General features: G+C 40.0%; 2 protein-coding genes across 3 annotated transcripts; both read left to right on the top strand.

Moving 5' to 3' along the window:
- The first annotated feature begins 2,381 nt into the window (after positions 1-2,381).
- Positions 2,382-9,145, top strand: slc35f6 (solute carrier family 35 member F6). Its single transcript, XM_018661742.2, has 6 exons — positions 2,382-2,619; positions 4,715-4,787; positions 5,361-5,532; positions 5,897-6,112; positions 6,205-6,315; positions 6,974-9,145. The coding sequence occupies exons 1-6, from the start codon at positions 2,543-2,545 to the stop codon at positions 7,459-7,461; spliced, it is 1,137 nt and encodes a 378-aa protein (XP_018517258.1). The 5' UTR covers positions 2,382-2,542; the 3' UTR covers positions 7,462-9,145.
- Positions 9,146-18,158: 9,013 nt separating this feature from the next.
- hlx1 (H2.0-like homeo box 1 (Drosophila)) lies at positions 18,159-22,417 on the top strand. 2 transcript variants are annotated; one of them, XM_018661744.2, is made up of 4 exons: positions 18,163-18,818; positions 19,367-19,546; positions 19,695-19,879; positions 21,443-22,417. In XM_018661744.2, the coding sequence occupies exons 1-4, from the start codon at positions 18,341-18,343 to the stop codon at positions 21,797-21,799; spliced, it is 1,200 nt and encodes a 399-aa protein (XP_018517260.1). In that variant the 5' UTR covers positions 18,163-18,340; the 3' UTR covers positions 21,800-22,417. The 2 variants fall into 2 exon arrangements, with proteins under 2 accessions (XP_018517261.1, XP_018517260.1); XM_018661745.2 differs by lacking the exon at positions 19,367-19,546 and having other exon boundaries at positions 18,159-18,818.
- Positions 22,418-22,855: the final 438 nt, after the last annotated feature.

Below are 22,855 nucleotides of genomic sequence, written 5' to 3'. Positions count from 1 at the left end.
GAGCAGTGATCATGTATAATTCTGCGGTCAGTTCGGTTTGGACTGTGACTGTGACTTCTTGTGTGAGGCTTTGCAATAAGCCTCGGTTTGCTCAGCTGATGTTGCCATGTGACATCTCAGTGTCCTCAGATGAGCTGCATGTACATAAAGTGCTCCCTCGTCACCTTTCTGTCCCTGCAGGTCCAACCTCACACCACTGGAGGTTAGCTGTCAATCAGATGTTTCCAGGCCATTCAGCGTGAAATGATAAAGCTCCTGGGTGCTCATATTTTTTTCATGGCCACCGCGGATGTTGTGGCTCTTCAAGGACAGATTTAAAGAAAAACTGTTTCACTGTATATGATGTTTTACAAATATCCCACAACACATGTATTAAATGATGGGTTAGTAGCTGATCCTTGGCAGGCTTTTGTCTCACTTGCTGCTGGTCCCAAGGATACCAGTGCTTGTGGGTTTGCAGGTCTGTTCATGTGTCCATCTAACAGTTTGGTCCAAAGCAAGATATCTTGACACCTACTGGCCAGATTGTCATGAAATGTGTTGTTGATGTTCATGAACAAAGCTGTTAATGGAGGGCCTTCACAGTTTATGCTCTAGCCATCTGGAATAGTCTGCAAAATTGTTTCAAATTGAGGAATTTGATGTCTCTGGCCAAATTCAAGACCATTGTCTTGGCCAGAATTTCCTTTGCAAAGAAGGCATCCAATCTCAGTGGGACTTACTGGTTATATAAAGTTTAAATAAATAAACATAATGGTTAGAAACTATTTTAATATTTTGAAAGACGTCACTGAACTTTTTCTTTGTACCACTCTTACTTAACCAAAAGAAATGTGAAGAGCATGGCAATGCCAGTCTGTTGTTAGTCAGGCCACAACTTTGGTCCAGACCAAAAAAGCAAAACAATACTGAATGGATTGTCATACGTTTTGTAAAGACATTCGTGTTCCCCAGAAGATGAATCTTAATGACTTTGATGAACTACTGACTTGTCACTTGAACACCTAGATGTTGTGGTTTGCAGTGCCAATTGCAATATCTGAGGCTTTAGGCTAAATACTATGATGCTTTAAGTTTAATATTATTATTTTGTATCCCTTGAGGTATATGTAGAAGTTCTACCACTGCAGTAAAATTATCCAGCACTTGCAGCAGCCTTCTTCCCATGTATATTCATTACAGATGCCATATGCCTTAATTCTACAAGGCAGATACATAGGAAGTCTAGTCACAAAAGCAAGTCTAGTTTTTTGCATTCATGACAGCATTTGGGGAGAGTTATGATGGCTAAATGTTAAGTGGTGGGAGCCAAGAGGTTTTACTGCTGTCTGCTGTGAGAGGAGAGATAAGACACTTAACAAAAAGAGTCACTGAGCAGATGACTCCTTGTTCTCATCAGCTGTCTGGGAAGTCACCAAAAATCCTGTTTAGCACCCTGTAACACCGGAGGAGTGAAACAAGGACAATAGCCCATAATAAACCTATTTCTGACGCACAGAAAATCTGTGCATGATATCTTGGTTTCCTCCTGATTTTGGTGTGTCCAGTACCCCAGAGGATTAACAGAGGTTAATATCTTTTTTTCATGTTCTTGTGATAACATTTACCTGTTATGGCACAGATGGATTATCCTGTAACACACATCCTTAACTTAGCTTTAAAAAATATGATTTCTTTAGTAATACTGACCTTTTATACTGTATGTAGGTTTCAAAAAGCCACAGATTGACCTAATAAACACTAAGGGACAGCATCCTCATGGAAAGTGGAGTGCATGTTCTAATTTTAAGCGATGTGAGGCCACAGAGGGGGAAAATCTACTGTGGTCCCACTTTCAATAGATAATGTCCTTAGCTGGTCTTTGACTCCCCCTGCTGCTTACCCATTAGGCCTTTTATGCTACCTTTACTGCCCCCTCGTAAACTGCTGCCTTATATTTCTGCAGGCATAATAACAACCAAGTGGGAAATAACAGCAGAGAGACCAGATAACATTGTTTTAACTGGCCCTTGTATTAAGGGCACAAAAATGCTTCATTAAAATGAAAACAGGGATAATATATATTAACATAAAGCTTTAACTAAGGATGCAAATAAAAGCACAGTTTTCATAGCCTTGAGATTTTTGAGGAACTGAATTGAATCACAGTACATTTAGGGTAATCTTCAGAGACAGGGATGAGGGGGCTTGATTTGATTAACTTATACACATATATGTAGAATTTGGCAGTTAAAATGCTTACCTGCGTCTTCCTTCTTGTAAAAACAATATTTAGTGTCTTTGGTCACTCCATATCACTCGTATCCTCCCGTGGTTTGGCGCTTCCCCTCATTTCCGACAGGACCTGAAGGTAGCGCGTGTTTTGCGTAGCGGTCAGCTGACTCCTGACTCTTGGTCATGTGGCGTTTACAGTCGGAGGTGATCCTACGGAGAAAGAGAGAGTGTGTGAATAACAACCTGGGTCTCTTCAAACAAACAAATCAAAAAAGCAGCTCGGTGGTCGTCTGTGCCTGGTTTTGTTTGTCCCGTTCACGCGTCCAGCATGGCTTGGACTAAATACCAGCTGTTCCTCGCCGGACTTATGCTCACAACGGGCTCTATCAACACATTGTCTGCAAAGTGAGTAGGTTTAATTATGTTTTTCTTCTGGCATCATGTGTTTACAGTTAAAGTTAATTAACTGTAAGGGAATTGTCCGGTAACAGTGAGCTAAAACAGAGCTGAGGGACGATGTTTACCCCACAAAAATGTGAATAACCGTTTTCCGTTGAGCTTATTAGCCAAACTATCCGCTAATTTATCGAGGTAGTTTGTGTATTAAGCTTTTGTTACAAAGTTATATTAGTGTATTACTGTTAATTCATTTGTAGCTCAGTTACAGCTGCAGTAGCTATTAGCAGCTAACACTGGCTGATGTAGCACTAGCTAACTCCTTGTTAAACGGTTACCTTTGTAAACGGCTAATTCAAACATCCTTATCAATAATGTGGCTGAGAATTTACATTTTCCTTCTTGTCAAGAGTTTAATGTGTTTGTGAAGACAGACATTTCGACGCTATTCACTGAGATTATCAGATTATTGCCAGGAAGCAAGAGATAATGGGATGTAAAGACCCTTGCTACTGCTCTATCTAGGGTTAAATAGTACAGTGACTCCAGACAGCTCTACAAAATAAACAGTTCCTGCAGCTGTGTAATGTCAATATCAGGAGCTATACCAGTGTCATGTCCCATCAAAACCTGTTTTGATGGGACATGACACTGGTATTTATCACTTGTCAGAGGCTCTTTGTAGGTCATAGGTAATCACAGTGGCTGGGAACTAAAATTTTCTTTCATTATCACTGGGCCATTACATTTCCTCAGACCACAAAGGGACGACTTCAAATATCTTGTTTTATCTGACCAACAGTCCCAAAACTCCAAAGACGTTCAATTTACTGTGACAGTAAACAGAGAAAAGCAGCACATCCTCACAGTTAAGATACTGGAAACTGCTGTTCTTTGGCATTAGTCCTCCTGGAATGAGACTTAAACAATGATTTGTTCGTCGCTCATCAATTTTCTGTCGACCTAAATAAAACATCCTATATTCTAGGACCAGACTAACATTATTTTCCTTATTTATTATTGTGTTGTTGTTTTCATTGATTGAGTCATCATTTGCTTTAAAACATTAGAAAATAGTGAGAAATTAGTGTCACATCTCTTCAAACCACAAAGGCAAATCTTCAGATTGCTGGTTTTGTCCAACCAACAGTCCTAAACCCAAAGATATTCAAATTGCATTTATGGATATCTTTAAGTCCTCTCTCATTATTGTCATGGTAAAAATAGGTTTGCCATTTTAGTGAAACAAGAAATTCAGCTTCTTTTACTTCTGTAATAATCAGGGATGTCAGCTGTCTGATGCATGACACAACACAACACAACAAAACTCAAAACAGCCATGAATCACACTTTGAATGCACTGTTAGCATGTGTCAGACAAGACGAGCCGTGTCATGCCGTTCGCGAGAGAGCGCGGTAACTAACAGGTAAAGTTTCACTACAGCCACCTGAAACCGGTCTAGCCGCAGTGCTGCCTCACTGGTTTTAATGCTCCACAGCTGAGATCAGTCACAGCATGTAGACTGATAATTTTGGTTGCAAGTTCCCGCTTTCTTTTCATGCAAGCGTGCTCCATGTAAAACACATGAGCCACAAATGAAGAGGATAGTTATGGAAGATTTGCATCAGTCAGCAACAAGCCACTCTGGTTTCCCTGCTGTATTGATGAGCTCAGAAGTAGTTGCATTTGAAGGAAATGCTGTGTCATCAACTTTAAGGACATTTCCCTTGTCGTGCAGTTTGGAGCAGACAGGACACTCACATGCCGGTCATGCTTCCTCTGACTGTCTGACTATAAAAGTCAATTTGTTATGCAAACTTAAGCACTCATTAACCTCACAAGTGACTTCATGAGATCAGTTTGTCTGAGGGCACGGTGAAACAAGTGTAGCCTCAAGAAATCCTCTACACAGCTGTATTTTCAGTTGGCTGCTGGTCAAACACAGACATAATGTGAAAGAATACAACATAAAGGGGTTTTCTGCAAAGCAAAACTCAGTTCTAGACACACAAGTTTTTAAAGCTACTGAAATAAGTGTGGTAAACGCCCTTTTTGACTTATATATCTATACTTAAACTGCAACAATGTCTCCTTGTCCGACAGATGGGCTGATATGTTCTCAGCACGGGGTTGCCACGATGGCCCTGATCATGGGTTCGCTCACCCATTTGTACAGGTACAGTAAAAAAAAACTGCAATTGACAGTATTGTTTCCCACTTTACTTTCACACAGCACAACAGTAATTAACCTTAATTCTTTTTTGGTGCTGACCAACGCCAGCGGTAGCGCTAACAGCTGTTTACTTACTGCAATGTTTTGCCTCTAGTTCTATCATATCTTTTCATCTACTGAAGTTAGCATGCTAGCTTCTGCCAGGGCTGGCTCATCGTGTCACTTTTAGATTAGCGACTCATTGTAGCATCCACGCTGCCCAGAAGAAGTAGCGCTACTCAGAGGGCATATTCTGATCTCTTATATTGTACGAGTGACTGAAGGTCTTGACAAACAGCTATCACCAGCAGCCTCTCCCAGCAAGAAACCATGTTCAGCAGCAGAGAAAACTTATAAATAACTAAATGAAAAAATTGTAAAGTGTAAAGTGCTGCTAACCCTCTTGAAAAAAGATGATGTGTCTGATGTAGCTTGTCCTGTAAACAATGAAGTTTTTTGCCCAAAAAAAAGCAGCATTCTGATCAATATCTGTCTCCCCTCTCTATCTGTCTCTCTCTCCCCTCTCTACCCGGCCAGGCGGTGGGTATGTTTCTGGGTGAGTTCAGCTGTCTCGCAGTCTTCTACATCTTGCTTTGCCACGACAGACGTAGTCCAGTGCCCAGGATGAACCCGGGGCAGAGCTTCAACCCTCTCCTCTTCTTACCCCCTGCCATGTGTGACATGACGGCCACCTCCATCATGTATGTCGGTAAGTAACCACAGCCATGATCTGATAAGTGTGCTGTTTTTTAATAGGTGGAAAATATTGGCCACCAGCTTATTGAAATTGCCCCTGATGTTGTTTTATGCGGTTAACATGAGCTGTTGATGATGTGTTCTGCTCCTCAAAGGTCAAATTGAATGACTCCCTACTTAGTCCCATTGGTGCAGCCAGACAGTAAAGATTATCTGCTTGTTTAAAGAAACCTTTCGTCTGGAAAAAAGATAATTTAAGTCAAAGATAACAAAGTTGTTTTTCCTCAGTATCACTTTGTGTTATGCAGTTTTCAGCTGTATTGGGCAGTGACAGCCTTCATGCATGCGTCCTGTTAAAACATGTTTTTGGTCTCCAGCACTCAACATGACCAGCGCCTCCAGCTTCCAGATGCTGCGTGGAGCCGTCATCATCTTCACCGGTCTACTCTCTGTGGCTTTTCTGGGGCGGCGCCTGGCAGCTAGCCAGTGGCTCGGCATCATGATCACCATCCTGGGCCTGGTGATAGTGGGCCTCGCCGACTTCTTCAGTGGCCATGGAGACGACACACACAAACTCAGTGACGTCATCACAGGTGAGGTGGATTTTTTGAATATTATAATATACTGTTTATGTGATCCATAGTGTTGGAGCTGATGAAACAAACCCTTCTCTTTGATCTTGCAGGAGACCTTCTGATCATCATGGCTCAGGTCATTGTTTCAGTGCAGATGGTCCTGGAAGAAAAGTTTGTCTACAAACACGACGTCCATCCTCTTCGAGCCGTTGGAACTGAAGGTACAGCATTTGTTCATCTGCAGTTGCATGTTAGTTATTTAGTGGCAACAAGAAGGGAAAATTTTACTCTAAAACTCTGGTGTTGGTGATGAACCTTTGAGGTTGGACCCACAAAAGGACAAAAATACACAAGTACAATGAGCCAAATTCCTGAATTGTCAGTGTTAAAAGAAGTCAATAATGAGTAACGCAAAGGTCAAACATCAAAAAACAACAACAACAACAACAAATAGACCAGTTTTATCACTTTTCCAATAGATACCATTCTAAGAAGAGGAAATATACTTTGAAATCATTTTCCTGTACGTAACTTTGATCATTGTGACAATGCCATCGGATGAACAACATGCAAAAGAGAAAAGTCGGATTGGTTGCTGATTCCTGTTCCCAGTCAGGTGTACAACCACAACAAGATAAAGTGGGAAAAAATTATTGTTTATTTACTTATTTTTTCCAGATTTTCATCTTTGCATTTGTCTTGTGAATAAATGGACAGTTTTACTTATTCAGGACTCTCAAAATGATTCACATCCAGCACAATTAAATCTCTCTTGGTTTGGACTGGTCACGCAGTCTGACAAAGGGTTGCAAGCAGATGTGATTTTAAGGGGTCACAAGTTGGGAACGGCAGGTCAGATTTAAATTTCTCTGTTCCCAGGTTTCTTTGGTTTCTTCGTCCTGTCGCTGCTGCTCATCCCCATGTATTTCATTCACGTGGGTGACTTCAGCAACAACCCTCGACACGTGCTGGAGGACGCGCTGGACGCCTTCTGTCAGATCGGACACCAGCCCCTCATCCTGCTGGCCCTGCTGGGCAACACGGTCAGCATCGCCTTCTTCAACTTCGCCGGGATCAGCGTCACCAAAGAGATCAGCGCCACCACCCGCATGGTGCTGGACAGCCTGCGCACACTGGTCATCTGGGTGGTGAGCCTGGCACTCGGCTGGGAGCAGTTTCATGGCCTGCAGGTCCTGGGCTTCTTGGTCCTGCTGGTTGGCACGGCGCTCTACAACGGACTGCACCGCCCCCTGCTGGCCAGGATACCGTGCTGCGCCGGGATGGTGAACACAGAGGAGGAGAGCAGCCCTGGAGAAAGAGAGAGACTCCTGAACGACGACAAGGCACAGACCGGGGGCGAGAGCTAAAACTTGTTTACGGCCGACACACTCAGCACAGACGGCTTCCACGTGTACTGCACTGTCTGTCAAAGACACTGCACCTCTTATGAATGCTGTCCGTTATAGTCTCTTTTAAAAAAATTTTTTTTGTTCACACCTCACATTTCAACTGACCACACACAATCCTGTAACATGTGTGTGGAAGCTTTTTTAAGAAATAGTTCAAGTTCAGTTTTTGGGAAAATGCGCTCATTTACTTTCTTTCTGGTGAGTGTTGAATGAGAGGATTGATACCACTCTCATGTCTGTTGGCTAAATATGGAGTTCACAACGTGACCTTTTTACATTTCAGTTTTTGTACAGATTAAACAAACTCAGTGAGCTTTAGAGGTACTGGTAGACAGATGTTGTTAGCTTTGGACAAGACAGACTGGCTCTTTCCTCCTGTATCCAGTTTTTGCTAAGCTAAGCTAACTAGCTGGTAACTGTGCCTTCATACCTACTGTACAGACCGAAGGGAGGCATCAATCTTGTCAGCTAAATCTCAGCAAGAAAGTAAATATGCGCATTTCCCAAAATGTCCGACAGATAGTGAAGGTGTAACATAAAGCTGTGATATAAAAGCTGGAGCTTTTATATTACAAAATGGGTTTTTAGGGATTCCTTTAATTTAGAGATGAAAATAATTTATATCCAGTATCAACATTTGCTCCCTGAGCCTCACCCCTGTTTTTGAAGTGACTGATTTTTTTTACTGTTTTTTAAAGTTAAGTCACAGGTCTACAAAAACTACGACAGAATTTAATGGTGGACTTTTTGATGTTTTATGTAGATTATCTTAAATAGGTACATCATTGTCACTTTGTTTCTGATATTGATTTAATATCAGACTAAATGGTCCTGAATGCAATTTTTTATGTCTTGTGATCTGTTTTCAGAATGGGTTTTATTTTTTTAAATATTGCTGACCGTGCAGTATGAGTGTGCCAAAGTGTTTCCAGTATGTGTGCACTAAACACCAATTCACTGCAGAGGCACTACAGATATATATTAGATAATCAGACCACAGAGACACTTTGTTCATCTCAGTTTAGCTGATACAGACTCTAGTGTATGAACAGAAAAGCAAATTATATACAGACATATTCAGATGAATATAACTTTATATTTGCTCTCTGACCTTCAACATGTATCAAAAAGTCAGAGCTCATACACCACGTGATCTGCACTTGTTATTTTAAGTCCTGTTTCTCCTTCAGGCTTTAACATACAACAAGAAAAAAGGGAACTGTCACTAATTCACAATTGTTGAATAGTGCAATGGCATTTTTACTCAGGCCTGCGTTGACCTGCAGAAAAATATAGTCAGTGGATGTAATGTAATGTCAAAAAAAAGAAAATACATGTCTGAAACAACCTCTAAAGTGTTTGTACTGTTGTAATGTTGTGTTTAGAGCTTTGTTCCATCCATAAAAGATGAATGTTTCTGAAAATCACTTGATCATTATGTTTTTTACCCAAGCAAAAATGAAGCTTCTCAAATGTGTTTTATCTTTTTAAATTGAATATCATTGGGGTTTTAGGCTTTTAGCTGGACAAACTACATATTTAAGACATTTCTCAAAACTTGTGATGGTCTTTTTTTCCATATTTTATATACTAAACTATCTATTACACAAATTAAATTGCAGCTTAAATTGTGTTCAGTGCAGTTTTGTGGGGATCTCATACTTTTTGTATTAGAGGGATGAAAAAGGAAATGAATGACAATAACGGCATGTAATGATGCAGTGAACAATGATAAATATTATTTTTAAATGCATGTATGTTGAATATACGCTGCACTTCATCTATTGCATCTACTTGCAAAGCAACCATTTATTTCCTGTTTATAATAGGTCACATTGGCTCTTCTTAAGTGAAAATTCACACAAATTTGTGATGAAAATGTGTCAAAAGTCTGACACTTAAGTTGAGAAAAGAAAGCGAATTGTCAGTAGAAGGGTCCAATGTCACCAACACCAGCAGCTGACACCTGCCTTCACTTCCTGAGTCAGCCCAACATCCTCCCTGAAGACCGCCCTCACACTTTAATGGAGGTCAAAGGTTAAACCCAGGAGTCCCCTGAGGTCTGTGCACATGACCCCCGTCCACCTCCAGGAACAGGATGAAGGAAAAAGTGTGAACTGATCACACACATGCACGCACAGACAGATTTATATCAATTAACCACATTAACACCTTGATTAAGAACAAAAATTATTGTGACTGCAGATTTATTAAATAACCAGCAGCTACGAATCATTAACTCGGTAAACAAAATTGTGCCTTACTAATCATTTTAATTTTTTAAACCTGTGTAAACAATGTGTTGTCATTAACACACTGACTTATAAATACACACAAAGTCAATATTATTAAAAAAAAAAAAAAAAACTGGTATGCTGTAATTGATGTTTTATTTGAATTACACTATGTTAGATTATAGTGTATTTTTCATAGTAACTTTTGCAAACAGAGTAGACAGATTAAATAGAAAGAAAAAATTATTTTGTCTAGTTTTTCAGAGTCACTCATACTGACATACACGTCCTTGACTTTGTTTCCGTATTTACCCTCAGTCACAGCAAATCTGGACTGTGGCCGCTAGATGGCAGCGTTTTGCTAAAAACTGAAAGCCTGCGTGAGGCTCGTTTTGGTTACGGGCTGCTACTCTGTCAGTGTACTGAGGGAAAAAAAACAGAAGACATCACATTTTTATTCACAGTACAGTAACAGTAAGGTCATAAAACAGAACGACCCCATTGTAAATATACATGTATGTGTTTTATATAACTGTAAATAAAATCCAAGGTGAATAGTGATTCACTGCCAGAAACTCTAAATAAAACGTGAAAGAAATATCAGCTTTACGGAATATGTTGATATGACGTACTGTATCTTTAAGGTAATACACAGAGTATATTACAGGAATGTTATAGTGATAGCACGTGCTTTCAGAGCTAAATAAAATAAGTCCTAACGCAGAGGAAAACACAGAAATATTATATAAAGAATACATAACGATTTCTTTTTAGATTGACCTTAATAGACGCTCCTTTTTCATTTTTGAGTAAATGTAAACTTTATGCAACAAATTAAATTAAAATTAAATTAAAGCAGCAAAGGATTAAGCATTTGCGAAACAAATGTACTTTAAAGGAAAATATATTTGTAGGACAGTTGGATCCAGCATCTGACATTAAACCACGGAATAAATAAATGAATAAATAAATAATAAAACCAAAGCAGAAGACGCTCTTGGGACAGCGTGGAAAAACATTTCCAGTAGCTGTTTTCTGGACAAATTTGTCCCGATGCGATTTATCCTCCCCAGAGAGAGAGAGAGTGATGTGAAACCCAGAGCAAAAATAAGTCTGTGAATGAGATAGATAGATAGATAGATAGATAGATAGATAGATAGATAGATAGATAGATAGATAGATAGATAGATAGATTGAACATTGTGTATGATGATTTTATATCTATATAATCTGATTCATAAAACCAGTTCAAACCTCTCTGCACCCTCAGACCTGCTGCTGTTTGGACTTTTCCTCGGATGATGAATCGTGCTCTTCGTCTTATTTTTCCACCGCTGCGTTAAACAGCACCGGGGGTTGATCTGGCCGAGATGTGAACTTAATAAAGCTGCAGGCTGAGATGCTCTGCTCTGCATCACACTGACTGTCCTCCGTGCATCTGCAGAAACGTTTCATTTAAATTTTTTGCGATTTTGTAGCTTCTTTGCCACATTTTTGGACCAGATATTCATTCAAAACAAGGGTGAAAATCTCTGAACAAGTGAACATAATTAACTGGTCCCAAGAGCAAATTATTCTGCATGAATCATTTTATTTTTTTTATTTTTTATTTTTTTGCTTTATTTTTATGACTATAAACTCCATAATTATTAAGATAAATTCGGCCATAAGTGGCTGACTCCTTACATCAGATTTTCACATAATAAAAAATAGATATTTCAAACATATCAGACTGGAATGACTTCAAGTTCTGGTGTATTTTTTGCAGTGGTTTATGCTCCTCGTGGCAGCTCGCCACCCCTCTGGAGAAGCAGCAGTAAGACCGTAATGGTTTGTTATTATGACCTTTTGTGTTTCCATTAGTCTCCTACAGTATTTAGCTCAGAGTTCTGTACGTGTGATTTAACCGTGTGTACATTTGCACACTGGAGCTGTGCAGCATGGTGCCCCGAACCGCCGCGCGAGAGGCGACTTTAATCTGTTCTAATGTAAACGGTTGGCTTTGCTCAAAGGCACTGAGTCACCATCATATTTAAAAAGCTTCCATTAAAGCAGCCCCTTAGGGTTGTTTACAGCAGAGGGCAGGCTGGGCTGAGTGTGATTAGTCTACCACTCCAATGTCCAGCTAATGACCACTTAATGTTTTAAACTCTTGAATGTGCAGAGCAGAGAGCAAAAGCCCCACTACCACAAAAGGAAACAAGGGCTCTAATGGGATTTATTCTCCTCACTCATTCATTCATATGATCTGAGTCTGTGGGCTCAGTTTAAACATGTCTACCTGCAATACTGGATTTGATTCTGCTGTCATTTCTCTTAGAAGTGTGGGCAAAGACAGGCATTCACTGATAATCTGCCACTGAGAGTTTACAAATCATCGCCTGTGTCATTGTTTCTGTAAGTCAGTGAGTTCATGTCCACTTCATTTTCAATAAGAAAAACATCTGAAAACACTGGAGCATTAAACAAACCTTTGTTTTCCTACATCAGGCTGTAAGTCATCTATTCATCTTTCTATGGTCAGGACTGTGAAATTTGAAGGTTGTGTTTTCTGTTTAATTGTTTTTCTGTCCACAACAGGAGCACCTGCTGCAGTCGCTCAGCACTGACTGCATGGAAAAATAAAAGTCAGCAGCTCAGTGTGATAAACTCTTCACATTAAAGTCAATGAAAACACACTGCAAGTTTGCTTATTCAAATAAATGAAGAAAATGTGCCCATTACTTTCATGATTAGTCTTTAAGTTGTCAGAAAACTATTAGTTTTATTTATATTTCCTAAAGCTCAAGATGAAGTCTTGTTTTGTCAGCAGTCAGTTGAAAAAGCTGGAAGCATTAAATGTTTGGTAAATTTGCTTGAAAAATAACTTAAAGATGAATTTATTGTAAAAATGTTTTGGTTTTGTTTTATTCATAAACAATCTACATATAATTCTTTGTCTGACATATTCACCTCGAAAACACAACCAAAAAATCTGATTCTAAATAACATAAAACATACAGAAAGAAAAAACAACATAAAAAAAAAACTCATAAACGCATAAATGACACAAGATACAAACGCTAAAAGCTGAAGCTAAAATAGGCGGCTGTCAGTTTACTGTCAATCAACTGATGAGGTGAAAACCACATTTGGAAAAATAAGAGAAGAAGAAAAAAGATTTAGTCACTGGGGGGAGCTGCTCGTACATTTACTGCCTTCACATGCTCGTTAATGTTTTACATAATATCTGTGGGAATAATCAGTTCTCTGTTTAACTACAGTCACATGCTGTTGATATGGAAAACGTCTGCATCTCATGAGTGTGTGTTTGAAACAAGGCATAGTTGGAATTTGCTGTGATACTGTCTGGGCCTGTAAACACTTCATTTATTGATCTTTTTATATTTTGTTTAAGATCAAGAAATATAACTCACTGTAGTTTTCATGATTCACTGGAATATTTCAGAGCTACATAAACAATTCATCCAGAATAATGGTGGAAAGTGCATTTATTCAAGTACTGGTCTTTAATACATTATACGCTCCTTTATACTTCGTGTAAGATGGAAATATTGCACTTTTCACATTTATTCTCAGCTTTAGCAGCTGTTTACTCCATTTAATATAGTCTGAGATAATGTAATGTATATATTGTATATAGCTTTTCAATCTCACCTGTTTAATTTCTCTAATCTTTTATTCTAATTTTTAAATTTCATTTAAATAGTTCTTTATTAGTTTATTAGCTCTCAGCCTCTGAAAAAAAACATACTTTTAATGTAAATAAAAATATGGTACATCAGTTTAAACATAACCGTGTCAGCCTATAACACTGCAGGGGTCAATTTCCTGTTACTTTTGGTGGTTAAAGTACATTTTGTTACTTAAATATACTTATGTGAGCATGATTTTTAATGTAGGTCTTTTACTTGCAATGGAGTATTTTCACACTGTGGCACTGCTACTTGTACTTAAGTATAGACTAAAACTTTTTCCACCACTGTCCACAATGATGCTTAACGCGAGCTAAGATGAGAGCTTCAAACAAAGACCTTTGTAATTTACTTTAACTAATAAGAGCATGCAGACTGTCGTGTTTCATTAAACACACAAAGACGAACAAGACAGATCACAGAAGCAGGCGGCCACTGCCAGACATTTAACCTCCTACATGCAAATTAAGTATCATCCGAGTTCATCTGAACCTCAGAGAGAGTTCAGTGTTTGAGATATATTGGATGTGTTCAGGGTCACATAAACGGGACAGTCTTGTTTTGAATTGACTTTAGACACATCCCTCAGTTCTTTTTTCTCTCTCCTCTCTCTGTGGAAATGATGGCAGAGTGCCATACAGAAGGCTGTGTACAATGGCCCAGGTCCCATTAAATCTGCGAAAGTTCCTTCCTGAGGCAAACATTGCCAGAAATAGTAATCTTGGCCTGAGCTGGAGTCTTGCAGAGGGGAGCAATAATTCTCGGTGTAATAATGGAAATCATTTAATTCTGTCCGGCTGGCCTCAGATCCAGCAGAGCTGCAGTTTGAGGTGCTCATTCAGTTTTCCTCCGCCTGATAACGCTTCCTGAAAAACACACAGCAAGCAATCAGGCGACAACAATAGGCTCCGTCAGACGCTTTAAACCTCAGGTAGTCACCAGTGCACAGCAGCACGGCTTTGTTTTCATCCACAGTGAGCATGTGACTCATAAACGCTTTGACATTTTGTTTTCATGTTGTTTGTTTAAGCTCTGATTAGCTTTACTGCAGTGTATGACTCTTCACTTAAGGTAAACTGTACAGTGAAGCTGCTGCCTCCTCTGAACTGATTAGGCAACTAATCAGTCATTAGTCTTTTATCTGACTAAGGAATTTGTAGTTGATTAGTCAATTTTTTTATCATCGTTTAACAGGGAGTGAACAGTTAGTCACTAAAGATAATCACATCAGAAATATTAACACATATGTTTTTCTCTTTAATGACACATGGATTTTAAGATTATAAGAGAACAGAGAACATAGCAATGGTGGAGGAAGTACTCTGGTCCTTTATGTAACTAAAGCACATTTCAGCAATGTAGAAATACTCTGTTACAAGTGAGAATCTTGCAGAGTAAAAGTATACCCAAAATGTCCCTGGTTCCCAACCCAGGGTTTGCCTCCCGCCCCCCAAGAGGGTCATAAGATAAATCTAACGGGGTCATAGGATGACTCATAGGAAAGAAAACAACATCAGCAACATTCATTTGTTGGACTTTGCGCTATAATCTTTTCTTTCTTGTGACATATTTGTTGATTTGACCTAATTAAAACAGATATTTAAATCACATCATAATAGAAGTTCAGGGGGGAAACACAACAACAGGCTCCAACTAGAGACTGGCCTTTTATAAGAGGTCACAAGCCAAAAAAGACTGGGAACCACTAGTTAAATGTTTGACATTGTATAAGCTTATCATATGTTTATTTATCTATACTTTTAATCTGAGGAATAACTGGTAACTATGGCAGGTGAGTAAAAAGTACAATATTTCCCATTACAATTTAGTGGAATAGGCAGAAATTAGCATAAAATATAAATATCCAAGTAAAGCACAAGTACCTCAAAACTGTAATTAAATACAGTAATATACTTACTGTAATGTAGGTACCACTGTATTGTAGTGCATGATTGTGCTTATCTATGAAGGGACAATAATACTGGAAAAACCTAAAACAGCCCTCGTGACAAACATAATATTCTGTTTCCAGACTGTATCAGAAAAACAGCGTTGCACTGTTTTAGGATGAATATCGACCGTGTGTTTTCTGCTGCTGAAGACAGACCCGAGCCTTAAGTCCTTTCAGTCGCTTAACCAGAGACAGGAATCGCTGGCACTGGCAGTAATCCCACCTGCCATCATTTATACAGCTCCGCAGAGGGCTGCTTTGGAAAAGGGACATAAAGGTGAATAATGGTATCCAGCAGGGCTCCGGCTGCAAAAGTAATAATTCAGCTTTTACAGGTGATTAGTGGATCAAATATGTGCTTTTTAGAATATTCAATTTTCAGGCCTGAACTTTTAAAATGCTCGCAATAATATGATGCTGGAAGAAAGTTTTAGATTTACTCTTATGTGCGTTAAACAGCTACACTTGTAGTGCAGTAAAAGGTTTATACTCCTCTTAAGAATGTACATTTGAAAAAGTGCTGGTGTATTAAAAACACTTGAATTAAACAAGGGAAGGATAAATGTTATTAAAAGAACATTTATAACATAGTGTTACAGTTTCTGCATCCTCCACATGTCTGCGGAGAGATCATCTGTGCACGCTGTAGAGAGTTTGTTTTCCAGACCTCTCTTCTCTTCAGAATGTAAATATCATATGTGGAAACAGTTCAGCTTCTCTGTCCATTTCATTGTAATGAAGATTAGAAATAAGAGATATAAGTAGTGTTACTGCACCTCTTAGAGCAGGAAACAATGGAGTGTTTGCTTCATTTTTGTCAGGATAAAGTCTGAAGAAGCTGCTTGTAAAACCATTTGAGCTGAATTATTTGAATATTGTGTGCAGGTATTTTATATGTCAAACAACATGATGCCTTCAGCGACTTTTAAATCAGGTGCACACTATATCAAAGGTGATTTTACACAAAAAAGCAAATGACACTCCCATACTAATGCTCTGAAAACTATTTTCATTGATAAATCTTTGTTCTCTGTGCTTCAGATGATGCTGGGAATTATTATTTTTACAGCTAAAACAGAATTTTCATTACTTGTTATCATTGCTTGGTTGACTGATTGATTAAAACTAAAACAATGAGCCTGAGTTTCTTTTTCAAATGGCAATAATACATTATTTTGTATTTGGTTTATGATTTAAAAAATGATCTGCCTATTAATGTATCAGGCAGACTGTGACTGATTGTCACAGTCCTGCTGTACAGTGGACACAGCCTGTGTGTAAAGGCTGATCTGAGGCCTGTTTTTTTTTTTTTTTTTTTTTTTTAACGCTTCCCACTGAAAAGCTCATCAGCAGCACCTGAAATAACCAGAGGCGTGCTGCGTCTGCCACATCCTCTTCCCTGGATTGTTTTGACTGCATGATGGAGGGCAAACGTTAAAAAATCATTTCTAATTTTAACCCGGAAAAGTGTCACTCGAAAACAGCATGATAGGAGGCAGTCAGGGTCATCGGCCCTTCCGCCCGCATGAATCAAGACTAAATGAATGCGGACTTCAGAAGCCATTGTTTCAACACATGCAAGAGAAACATGCGATCGGAGAGTTTGGGGAGGGGAGGGGGGGTAGAGGAGGGGGTGTGGGGGCGCAAACAGTATCAAGGCACGACAGTGGGAGAGCGGGAGAAAGCGAGAGAGAGTTCATTTTAATTGACAGCTTAAAAAAAACACAAGAAGTGTATAAACAACTTTTAAAGCTGCAGTTATTTTTGCAGATGATAAAAAAGATGTTGTTCTGGATCAATCAAGACAAATCAGTTCATATTAAAGACGCTGCAGGAGGGGGTTTTAAAGCTGCATTTGTACTATTATTTATAATCCTCGATTATAAAGTCTTATTGGCCAGGACCCAACGTGTGAATCTTGAGGGTGGGGAGGGAGAGAGTGTAGGATTGGGGGGGGGGGGGAATTGCGGATGAAGTATCGCCCTCTGAAGTTAATTGTGTTTTCGTTTTAGAGGGGGGAATAGATTTCCTCTGTTTATTATGAGCATAGGGACGGATTTGCGTCACCGTGCAACTTGCAGGTCGAGATAAAGTTGCACAAATATTGAAAAAGGGAAGTTCTAACAGTCATTATAAAGTGTGTGTACCCCCCTCCCCCTGCTCCGGAAGAAATAAGGATTTCTGCTGTATCCTAAAATACTAAAACAGGTTCTATTTTAAGGGGCAAATCTAGCAGGCATATCCGCTCATTTACTGCGAATCAGGGCCCATCAAAAACAGGATGAGTTGCGGCTAATAGACGCTCTCCTGTGCTCGGTGTTACATTATTGCAAGACGAATTTGTACGCTTGATTATTAAATATGAAATATTCACATTTTATTATTTCTCACAAGTGTGTGGCCTGGTTATTTGATTAGATTTTTTTTTAATCGCATTGCAATATGGGTGTTTTGTATTGAGAACTGACAGATCAAACGCTGTTTTGAAAATGCACACAGTCAGCTGCACGTAGGAGTTTAGAAATAATTTATTTCCAGGGGAGAAAAATCGAAATCAACGCGAGAGTTCGTGGGCGTTATTATGAGTGTTTTTGTGTGCGGTGATATGGGTGAAAATGGAGTTCTCTTTAAGTGATCAATCCATCATCTCAGGATCAAAATTGCTCCGGTCATGTGTGTGTGTGTGTGTGTTACACATCATCCCTAATTTGCGAGGGTGTGTGATGCGAGCGAACGCAAAGCATCTATTGGCTCAGCGAGCGACCAATCAGTGTCAACGGAGGAACTTCAGAGTGGAGCAGCAGGGTTAGGATTTCAGAGTTGGGAGAGCGATTTTGGCACTTCCACTAAGAGGACGGTCATCTATCCCCCTAAAACGCTATCCTTCGCCTTTTTACATGACTGTCCCTTTCATGCCTTCTTTTGACAAACAATAAGACGCGCTAGACTCAGCGGGGATGTACACGGCCGGGCTCAACCCGTTTTACGCATCAAATTTTAGCCTCTGGTCCGCGTACTGCGCGGGGGGCTTCGCTGTGGATACGATGAAGAAACCCTCGTTTTGCATCGCAGACATTTTGCAGGCTGGAGGGGATGCGGAGAACATCCCGGGGTCGTCGGCGCTCATGGTGCACATGGGACACCACCACCACCACCACCACCACCGCGCGCAGCAGCAGCAGCAGCAGCAGCAGCACTCCGGCAGCTCTCCGCTGCGCCCTTCCCCTGTCGCGCCGGAGCCGTCGGTGTACGGCGCGAGGGTGAGTCCGGCGTCTCCCTACCACAGACACGGACTACAGCTAACCTCAGTCTCCAGGACTGCATTTAACTCCCAACAAGCTCCCCCGCCTTCGAGCAAAGACCTCAAATTCGGAATTGATCGGATACTGTCGACAGATTTTGACCCAAAAGGCAAAGAAAAGTCGTCGTTAAGAGGTGAGCAGAGAGATTTTCTTACAGAATGTTTGTAGAGAAGCTTCACAGAAAACAATAAACAGGGATGTGTTTATGCCCTTAAAAACTTTTTTTAATGACACAAGACAAGATAAAATCATGTCCAAACTTTAGAAACTGAAAGCAACAAGCCAGAAGCAGCTATAAAGGTTGCACATGTCAGTTACCTGCTCCGGTCTGTAGCACTGACAGACTTGTTCACACAGTAGTTAGAGCGCAAATAGCCCCATAAGCTGCACTTTAAAGAGCCCTGTGGGGAAATCCTCTCCTCTCTTGCCCTCTCCACAGAGAGGTCAGAGGTCAGAATCAGCTACAACACAGCAACAGAAGTGTGCTCAGAAAGCACTCCAGCAAGGAAGCCCCTGGTTATGAATTCAAAATGTGATCTCCCCCCCTCTTTCTCTCTCTCCCTCTCTAAATTTGAGAGCAATGTTGCCCTGCGAAAAGAGCAGAGTCAGTGATAGTCTGCCTGTGTGTCACTGCGATAACTCTCTCCTGACTGAAGCCCATCATCTCTCGCTCTGTAACAGATCTCACGTCCATCGTTAGCTCGAACCGTCAGTCAGGGATCCACATCCCCGTTCAGCCTCCGGCCAGCCAGTACTTCTCCTCCATAGACCCCGGGATGAGCGACGCGTCCTCCATGATGAATTCACTAGGCAGCAGCAGCAGGCAATCAGGCCAGCATCAGTTTCAGGACACCTTCCCAGGTAGTCAACACATGTAGGACAGACAGAAAAAGTGGCCTGTCCTGCTCTCTGTTGGAGGTGTGAGACACCTGCAGTGAAATCTACCTCCTGGTTTTTATTTTTTTTAACCTTTATTTACTTAACCTTGTGTCCTCCTCATGTCTTTTAGGTCCGTACGCCGTCCTCACAAAAGACACAATGCCACAGACGTACAAGAGGAAAAGGTCGTGGTCGAGGGCAGTGTTTTCGAACCTGCAGAGGAAAGGACTTGAGAAGAGATTTGAAATACAGAAGTATGTCACCAAGCCAGACAGAAAGCAGCTGGCTGCGATGCTCGGCCTGACAGACGCTCAGGTAAGAAGCAGTGTCGACTCCTGTGATGGATTTAGACGTGAGGTTAACTTGCAAAGGCCCATGTCTCACCTGTGGATTACATGTTGCAAGGTTATTCAAGGTTTTTTGAGGCCTTATGTATTTTTTGGCATAAACCTCGTCTACAAAAAGGTTTTAAGAGGCAGCTGAAGAGGTTATTCAAGAAAACAGTTCTACAAAATAAATATGGATGTCCAACTTATTTAGCTTCGCCTGTCAACCCTTTTGAATGATTCTAATTTAACTTTTTGTGTATGTATGTTTTGTTTTGTTACAGTTTTATTGTTATTATTTTATTTTATTTACTACTTTTAGGCTACTGTGTGTTATGTAAGTCTAAATGTTTGTTGGTTATGTGTATTTTCTCTGAATATAGACTCCATGTATAGCAGCTGTTCCTAAGGCAACATCTAATGTGGACCCAAATGAGCAATAAAACCACAGGGCCGGAGCCAGGATTTTAGAAATACTGTGCCCCCTCAACCCCCCTCAGAGAAATATGGCCAGATACTACTTTTTAAATTATTATTACTTGGGTTTTGTCATATTTAATAATTACATTTTTCTATAAATTTGTATTTCCCTGTATGGTGTGTCAGGTATAAACGCTGCCGTGTCCACACTCCCAGTCTCCAAACATACTGGGAACAGCCTATAAAATACCCACCTTGAGTATTTTTTAAAAATAAAAGTAGAATGTAAAGCTGGGCACAGGTTTCTTAAAAATATTCATATTCCCAGAAACATTTAAGAGGACATGACCTCAGTGTCACAGCTGACAGGTGAAATGATGTGACAGCAGTCAGAAATATTATTGGCTACATGGATCCTTTTTTCTCCAACACAACAATTTGCTTAACACAAGCAACTCAGATTTTTGTATCCTCATTCCGCACATAGTTTCAACCAGGACACAAACTCTAAATATAAAATGAGTAAGTGAGAATTAATAAAACACTTAAGAACCATTGATCCAGGCCTCTGAAGTCATAGGCAGCGTCATAACCATTGGGGCAACCTGATTGGCTGAGAGGCGAGTGTCAAAGTGTCAGAGGAAGCATGTTGACAATAATAACTGAAAACTGAAACAGATCTCTTATTTTACTATTATTTTTAACTGATATTATATTTTAAAATATACTTAAGCACTTAATGTATCAACATTTTCCCTGCTATTTTGTCAGTGTTTGATAAAGTTTTTGCTCATTTTATGTTGCTGTCTTGGCCAGGCCTCCTTTGCAATAAGAGGTGTCAACATGTCATCAAGATTTTTAATTGGTTAGATAAAAATATCCATGAGCATTTTTTTAAGTTTAGGATTATCCTTGAAGAGTATGTGTAAAGTGTGTACTTTTTTCATCATAACAATAAGGGGATTTTATTCATAAGGCTGCTCAGATTTTGCCTGAAAAATTGAGGAAGATTTGAGGGAAATTAAACACATGAACTTTCCTAAGAGGCTGCAGCTGTAAGACACTGAATTTGTGTTTATATATGTGCACAAAAAAAGGTCTAATCTATTGGGGTCTGGTTGTGTGTTTGCAGGTGAAGGTGTGGTTTCAGAACAGGCGCATGAAGTGGAGACACTCCAAAGAGGCCCAGGCCCAGAAAGACAAGGAGAAGGACGAGAAGTCGGACAAGAGCGCGTCTGAGTCCGGGAGCAGGGAGCCCAAAGAGCCGCTGGAGTCTGAGTGTGAGAGCGAGGGAGAGGGAGAGGGAGAGGGAGAGGGCAGGAGCGAGTGTGAATCCGACGACGCCCCGGAGGAGGAGAGCTCTGACGGACACTTGGACATTTCTGAGCACAACAAAACCAGCGTGATCATGAGCGGGAGTGGGCCGGCGAGCAGCGCGGAGGCGGCGGCCACAGTCACAGACACAGCGACCTCACAGGTGCTAATATGAAGGCAGCGTGTTGATTTAGGTCATGAACAATGAGAACGAGCGTGTTTTTGTTGTTATTATTTTTGACAGAAGAATGACAGTGATGTTAAAACACATCTGGAGTGGCAGAGTCAGTTTCACTAAACAAAGAAGTGTTGAGGTTGTTGCAGCCAGAGCCAGGCCTGCATCCGTCTAATTCCTGGAAGCAAGTGGACAAACAAGGCAGTATTATTAGCTCAACATGACACATTATTTTAGCCCAGACACGAGGAACAAAATCCAAATAAATTTGTCAATTTCATCATTTTTTCTTCTTCTATCTGTAAGGCTATAATAATGCTAAAACCACAGGCTTTGTTAGTTTAAAAGTGTGACTTCCGGCCTCCTCCGGTGTTTCTTTATTGTCGTTTTCCTCTCAGGAGCTTCTGTGTGCATCATGTTTTCCTCATCTGAAGGAAATATGCGGTTGTGAATTTTATTTTTAGGTTATGAACCACTCGTTTCACCTTATAAATGGAATCTCAGAACATCACGCTGTGTTCATGTATTTTGTTTTTGTCTGGATATATAGTTGTGCTATTTTGTTAATAATAATTTGCACTGAAAATATTGTAAATAAAATGTTTCTTACGTTGAAAATCGCATTATTATTATTATTATTATTATTATTATTATTATTATTATTGCAGTGTTTAAATGTGCAAGTTGCTGGCTAATGATGATTCGTGACCTTGTGACGAGGATGCTGACCTGGTTTGATTTAAACATGCATGTTTTTATTGGATTTTATTTAGTTATGTTGTTTTTGCATTTAAAGTAGGAAAATATAAAGGCCTCGGCAACAATCAAAAATAAATAGGAATTTAAGAAGTTGGACATGCACGTAAATATGCGCCAAAACAAATGGATAAAAATAAAAATTGAGGGGACACTGGAAACTGACAGTAGCCTCTGGCCAGAATGGGTGGTTTCAGCCACAAAAGTAAATAACACAAACCATTTGCGTAGACTGTATATACAAATTATGCACACATGCGTAGATGCTTAAATCCTCTGATTTTCCTATAGGACTCTGGC

The sequence above is a fragment of the Lates calcarifer genome, linkage group LG7_1, assembly GCF_001640805.2.
Source record: "Lates calcarifer isolate ASB-BC8 linkage group LG7_1, TLL_Latcal_v3, whole genome shotgun sequence".
Lineage (NCBI taxonomy): Eukaryota > Metazoa > Chordata > Actinopteri > Centropomidae > Lates > Lates calcarifer.
The sequence above is the reverse complement of the archived record's forward strand: the minus strand, read 5'-3'. Positions and strand labels throughout refer to the sequence as shown.

Coding starts and splice junctions, on each gene's coding strand:
- hlx1 (XM_018661744.2), top strand. CDS start 18,341: ATGTACACGGCCGGGCTCAACCCGTTTTACGCATCAAATTTTAGCCTC. Junction 18,819..19,366: donor AGAAAAGTCGTCGTTAAGAG/GTGAGCAGAGAG, acceptor GCTCTGTAACAG/ATCTCACGTCCATCGTTAGC. Junction 19,547..19,694: donor GTTTCAGGACACCTTCCCAG/GTAGTCAACACA, acceptor CATGTCTTTTAG/GTCCGTACGCCGTCCTCACA.
- slc35f6 (XM_018661742.2), top strand. CDS start 2,543: ATGGCTTGGACTAAATACCAGCTGTTCCTCGCCGGACTTATGCTCACA. Junction 2,620..4,714: donor ATCAACACATTGTCTGCAAA/GTGAGTAGGTTT, acceptor CTTGTCCGACAG/ATGGGCTGATATGTTCTCAG. Junction 6,316..6,973: donor TCGAGCCGTTGGAACTGAAG/GTACAGCATTTG, acceptor CTCTGTTCCCAG/GTTTCTTTGGTTTCTTCGTC.